Source organism: Vitis vinifera, chromosome 7 (assembly GCF_030704535.1).
Source record: "Vitis vinifera cultivar Pinot Noir 40024 chromosome 7, ASM3070453v1".
Classification (NCBI taxonomy): Eukaryota; Viridiplantae; Streptophyta; class Magnoliopsida; order Vitales; family Vitaceae; genus Vitis; species Vitis vinifera.
The window spans coordinates 18,444,388-18,451,215 of NC_081811.1; the positions used below are offsets into that span (position 1 = coordinate 18,444,388).

At 34.7% G+C, this 6,828-nt stretch overlaps 1 protein-coding gene across 4 annotated transcripts; it reads left to right on the forward strand.

The window, feature by feature from the left end:
* Positions 1 to 1,080: 1,080 nt before the first annotated feature.
* LOC132254072 (bifunctional protein FolD 1, mitochondrial-like) lies at positions 1,081 to 6,828 on the forward strand. Of its 4 annotated transcripts, none has more exons than XM_059738136.1 (5): positions 1,081 to 1,348; positions 3,636 to 3,955; positions 4,511 to 4,747; positions 4,827 to 4,994; positions 6,539 to 6,828. In XM_059738136.1, exons 1-5 carry the CDS (start codon positions 1,153 to 1,155, stop codon positions 6,707 to 6,709), a joined length of 1,092 nt encoding a protein of 363 aa, XP_059594119.1. In that variant the 5' UTR covers positions 1,081 to 1,152; the 3' UTR covers positions 6,710 to 6,828. The 4 variants fall into 4 exon arrangements, with proteins under 4 accessions (XP_059594119.1, XP_059594121.1, XP_059594122.1 ...); XM_059738138.1 differs by having other exon boundaries at positions 3,660 to 3,955; XM_059738139.1 differs by having other exon boundaries at positions 3,684 to 3,955.

Here is a 6,828-nt window from a genome sequence, read left to right on the forward strand (position 1 = left end):
TCTTGTAATTTTATTTTGTTACCACTTTTGTGTATATTGATTTATGTTATTAATTTTGGTATCCATGATCAATTAATCAAATGTCACACTCGCCTCACCTTATTTAGTAGAGACCCGTTTTTAAGGATTTAAAGTGGTGTTACAACTCATCACTGTACTTCCCAACAAGTAACCTGACCCTCGAACTCGGACTCAGTTTTTCACAAACCTGTTTTTTTTCTTTAGGAGTCACACTTAGAGTTTTTATTTCTTATTTTGTTTTTCCCTTAAAAAATAAAACAAAAATAAGTAGCGACTCAAGTCATTTTTTAAAAAATAAATCTTTTTCAAAAAAAAAAAAAAAGCGAGTTCACCATCGAGTGGAAGTGCATGAACAAAAATACAAGGTCCACAGTATGATATAGTTTGTCATATTCGATATTAATAACATGTGCATCGATAAAAAGTATGAATTTTGTAAGTGTAGATTTATTATTAAGTTAGACTGAATATTATTTGACAATAATATTATAACATTTGATTATAATAAATTTAATTTTAAAATATAATTAATATTAAAATTATGATCAATTTAATTTAATTATAATCAATAATATAAAATAAATGATGACATATGTATTTTTTTTTTAATATTTATACTTTTTATATTTAATTAATGTATAAATGATATAAAAAAATCTACTAAGAAAATTATCATAAATAAAAAGAATAAAATTTATCCTTTAATTAATATTTTAAAAATATTAAAATTATCATTATATTTATTATAAAATTTTAAAGGGTTACTCGACTAAAAAGGGTAATTAAAAACTCAATTTTGGAAATCTAACCCTTTATTCTTTTTTTGGTCACATTTTGACAAAAATACCTCTATTGTTTTATTGTAAAAATAACAATTTTTTAAAAACATATTATAAATACATGAAATAATTAATGATATTTATATTAAAAATGAATTACTCTTCGAATAAAAACACACAGAAAGTGATTAATTCACAAATACGAGAGTATTTCAATTTTAAAATACAGATATGGAAATTACAAACAAAAGTTAAAAGATAGGAAATATTGGAGCAAAACATGCTATTGGAAAAAAAAAAAATGGAATGGCCGAGGAGATAGGATTGGAAAGTTGGAAAGCAGGGCAAGAAAATGGGAGGCGGTGGCGGAGGTGTGGCGTGGCGCACATTGGGAAAGAAGTGGTTGCACTCCACCAGAGCTTTAAGCCACACTCGAATCCCTCCCAATTCTCTCCTTAGCCTCGACCTCCCTGATGTCTGGATTCCCAATACCAATTACACCTCCACCGCCAATACCAATTGCCGTTTCATTCCATCATCAAGGATTCGTAAGTAAAGCTCATATGCTTTTCTTTGCTTTCTGTTTTATTGCTTTTACTAATTTTTATGTTCAAGTTCCTGTCCATTTTTCTGTTCTCCAAACGGGTTGGCCAGTTGGGTTAGGTTTAAAATTGGTCAACATACTTCCATTTTTTTTTTTTTTTGTCAGTGGATTAGTGAAAACGGGACTCACATAGGGTTAGATGTGATGTTTGGGAGCCATTTTGAAAATGTAGGACCCCGACCTTGATTTCGGAACATAAGTTGTTGGGCAACCATGGATTTGATTCTAGTTTTATGTTGTTGTTTGCTAATTATATAGTTTCTAGTTAACAGAAGTAGAGTAGGAATTAATTTAAAGTTATAATCACGGAAGGATGCTTTATATTCAAGATTTTAAGATAATGAATGTCGAAAACTTAGTAAACTAGGCATATAATTTACTAAATATTAACGTTGATACCAAGAAGATACCATTTTTTTTGGGTGTAATTGGGACTTTGGGATTTGAGAGCTCAAGGGTTGTAATCTCCTTCAACAATAGTGGAAGTTCTTCTTCTTCTTTGTCTTTGATGTAGGCTTGAGGCCGAGCCACATAAATTGTTGTGTGCTTTAGGCGTTTTGTTTTTGTTCTCTTATTCTTTTCTCCCTATTATTATTCCTTGTCATGGTTTTTTCACAAAAAAATGCTGTCTAATTTTGTAATTACTTATGGGCAAGGTGAGAAACTATTGTAGGCAAAATCATAAGGGAAAACTATAGATCCAGAGATGATACTCTGCCTTTTGAATAGACAAACAATGGAGGAGGAGGGCCATTTTCATATGTTTCTTTAATTTTGTGGTTTGTCAGCTTAGATCATTTAATTTTTTTGGAGCTAATCCTGGGGATGGATGGCTTTTCTTGCTTCTCTTATAGTTCCCCTGCTGTTGACATTCCTGCTGAAAAGGCTGCTTACTTGAATGTCCCTTTGGAATCAAACTAGAACCATTGAGTTTTATCCATCCATGTGGAATTGGTTTTATGAATTGAATTACACTCCAACAAGGTTTATTTTGCAATTGACTCTATACTAGAAATTCTTAATGTTGGTTACATTTGAATAAGACAGGTATTTGATTAGGCAAATGGAAGTTAAAATAAAAACCTGATTGGAGTGGAAGCAAGATCAGGATCTTCTCTGATTTTTCTCCTCACAATACAGATGCTCAAGACAATGGTGTTACAAGCAAATCCACTATATTTCCACAGTCTAAAAGACCTAAAACCTTGGAAAGCAATGAAAATAACGGGAGAGAGATGTCCTCACAAAATTTTTTTCACTCTTTCTGTCAAGCTCTCACTATGATCATCTAACTAGAGGAGGAGGGGGACTAATAAGCCCAACAAGATGGGTGGTTAGGCTCTAATAAGCCTACTCGCCTCATGAGATAATATTAAATTTTAAAGTTAACATTATATCAGGGACTCTCTCATAAGGAAAGCTATTGGGCTCTCATCTGATGAGATGCCCACCAAGAGTGTTCTATATCCAAAAAACCATCATCTCCCACTCACTCACAAAGGGTACAATCATTTGATGCATCTCCTAACTATCCGCTATCATCTCCATTCATACTGACTGATAAGCTGTGCAACTGTTGAGCACACAAATGAAAAGGTGTGGGAGTACCATACCATATCTCTCATAGACCAGCATAGTCCATCCCTCAGGGACTCAAGTGTCTTGTTATGCCCTAGACCTATTTAGTCACATCACATTAAGCATCTATAATCCCTCTCGAAAAATTTAAGAGCTATGCTATCAATAGTCCTCTCACGCTTATATTGCAACTACCAGAGTGCAACATAAGTTGTTGAATGAGCTTAAGACTATAACATGTCACCAAATAGTCTGCCCCTTGCCCTTATGTTATTTAAATTTGGTCTAATTGCTTTCCCAAAAATGTCCCTTTAGCTTGTATCAGTCATGACTATAGGCAACATCCTAGAGTAGCATAAACTAAACTTCCACCTCATGACATAGTCAAGGGTATATAGGGTATAAGATTTGATTCAGAAACATCATCACCAGTGCTGTATCAAAAATTTCTGATGATTTGATTTACCCTTTATCTTCCTTCAACTTTGATCCTGTTCAATTATCTGTTTATAGATTGCTTCATCAAGTTCTTGTATTTATTTCTTTGGAATTCCATAAAAGACGGATTCTTGATGTTAACCAGTTTATGATGTTTATTTCATAATAGCTCTATATTTTTGAAATATTAAGTAGCTTGTTTATCACATGACTAGCAGCTAATGAGCACATGGCTACAGTAATTGATGGGAAGTCAATCGCAGATGATTTAAAATCAGGAATAGCAGGGGAAATATGCAGAATGAAGAATGCCGTTGGAAAGCTTCCTGGGTTGGCAGTTCTTTTGGTGGGTAAAAGAAGGGACTCACGGACTTTCATCCGTATCAAGATAAAAGCTTGCAATGAAGTTGGAATTTCATCTTTCATAGCAGAACTGCCTGAAGACTGTACAGAAGATGAAATTATTAATGTCATTTCAAGTTATAACGAGAATCCATCGGTACACGGTATTATAGTGCAACTTCCTCTACCACAAGTAATTTCTACTACTGCAACAAAATTTATAATGTTCTTTTTCTCTTTCATTTACTTTTATGTTTACCAAAATACAGAAACAGGATGAATATATGAACCTTTGGAAGTTTCTCAAAAGCTTGTGAAGTTAAGTTTTACAATTCCACATGCTATTCATACATTTTGGAGACAAGTGTTAGGCCTTTTTTGGTTTCTTGGAAATTGCCAATTTTTGTAGTTGGTTGTCTTGACCATAGTTGTGGTGCATGTGCAGATATGTGAGATTCCACACTTCAATATATCTCATCTATAAGCTCTGATAAGAAAATAAGCAGTTATGAGTATCCAAATAGCAATTTGATATCCCTGTAGCGCTTGGCAAAATTTCTTTTATCAGAACAACTTTCAACATCATAGAGGTAGTCTGTATGAAACTTCTGTTCTCTGATATCAACTTGGGTGGAGGGTACAGATCCTCCTTGTATAATATGTGCATGTTTAGGATGACCAGCTTTATTTTGGATGTATAGAAGTCCTGACCTTTGTTTTAATGTCCTAATTCAAATTTTTGGCACAGCATTTGGATCAGGAGAAGATTGTGAATGCTGTGAGTCTAGAAAAAGATGTGGATGGCCTCCATCCCACTAATATTGGGAATCTTGCCATGAGGGGAAGAGAACCCTTATTCATCCCTTGTGCTCCTATGGTCTGCATTGAGTTGTTGCTCAGATCTGGTGTGGAGATCATTGGAAAGAAAGCAGTGGTAATTGGGAGAAGCCGGATTGCAGGGTTGCCGACTTCTTTGTTATTGCAGGTAGCATATTGGTTTTTTCTTCTGCCAAATGTTTCATCTGCTATTCATAGGTGTATATTAATATACTCTTGGTGGGCAGAGACGCAATGCAACAGTCAGCACTGTACATGCATTCACAAAGAAGCCGGAACAGATTACCTCTCAAGCAGACATTGTGGTCACAGATGTGGGAGTTCCCAACATGGTTCGAGGCCATTGGCTAAAACAAGGAGCAGTTGTGGTTGATATGGGGACTAATCTAGTAAAGGTGCACACTCACTTTTATGCATCTTTGAGATCAATCATTGTAAATCTATGGCCAATCTACAGGAAATGAGACTTTCTTGCTTGGAAATATAGGAAAATTTTTGTTTTTGTTAACTTATTTATATTATATAACTATGAAAACATTAAGTGCTGATTCCTTCAAATTAGGAAAGGGAAGTTACTCGTATAACAATATAAGTATATTGTGAGTATCAATGAGGCATCTTCAATCAAACGCCCATCCATCTCTATGTTTGTGTTTTCATGTGACACTATCAACTTCCACAATTATCAATAGCAAATTATGCTTGTCTTTAACCATATTGGTGGATTGGTAATGAAATGCTTACTTTTATAATCAGTTTGGAACACCTCCCACCCCAGTGCTCTGGTGAATCTAATTGGGCATGTACCTGGACTAACTGAACCTGCTGCAATTGTGATTTTTAGGTTAATGAGCTCTTCTACATGTTTGCTTGATGTCTTAGAATCATTACTGTCCATATTTCTAACTTCAAATCAGAGGATTGTTTTAGATCTTTGTTAACCTGGCTCCTTGTGTCATGTTTCGATCTATAGCAGAAGTCAGTCAGATTATCTTAGTTAACTTGGCTCCTTGTGTCATGTTTCTATCTATAGCAGAAGTCAGTCAGATTATCTCCCTGCCATAAGCTAACTGTAGTTTCCTCTATCTCAATACCCAGAAAATAGTGCATTTGTTCAAGTTCTTTTAACTTAAATATTTTTTCCCCCCTAAACCACTTGAATGAAGGTTGTATACATAAAATTGGCATAAATAATCATTGTGTATGATTGAGTTCAGGAAACCCATATGCTAGTATAACTAAACTTATCAAAACATTCATGAGCTGACTGGTTCAAATCACTAGTACTTCTTCAGTGCAAATTGTTCCTTACTCCCCTGCTGACAACCCTTAATTGCTCCATGGGCATGTCCTCCTAAATGTTACCAATAAAAAAAATGTGGTTTTAACATCAAATCTAACTTCAGTTTCTCCATTTTACTCTCACCTTAATATTTGATGGCCAATACCCATCAACAATCTCCTTTAGGCAATTTTATGAACCTCCACCTTTTATAAGCAATGCACCCATCTTCTCCTTCATAGCTTTCCTCCAATCAGGAATGACAATGCCTCCATAAACATATGAAATAGACATCCAATGATATTATATGAATTGGGTATTGTGTAACAATACAAGATTTTGTGCTTTTGGTCAAAGTCTGAAATTTAAGCACAAATTACCTTGTCAAATTTCTCCTATAGTAGTTCTCAATTACCTTTTCAGCAGCATAAAAAACAACTGAACTAGGAAGAAAATAAGAAAAGAGAGAGATTGCAAAACTTTTCAACAAGCCGATCTGCATCCCTAAAGGATGGAACCCCACAAAGGTTAATAATAATTGAAAGAATAGGTGCAAAGATTTATACCTTTTTCAAGTCCTATATACACCAAAAATACATTCCTTGAGTCATTCCCTACATGTTGGTGCTGACTGTAAGTGGTTTCAACATTTTGCAGGATCCAAGTTGTAGGCAAGGTTACAGTGTCACCGGAGACGTATGCTTCGAAGAAGCAATAGGAGTGGTGTCAGCCATTACCCCTGTTCCTGGAGGGGTGGGACCTGTTACAATCTCTATGCTCCTTTCCAACACTCTCGACTCTGCTAAGCGCGCATACGGGTTCACTTGACCACTCTTTACTTCATAAATTTTGCACATCCTTATTTCTTTCCTTGTATCTATGCCAATTAATTTATTATGCCATTACTCCATCAAAATCTTCAATGTAAATTATGCATTTTATGGTTA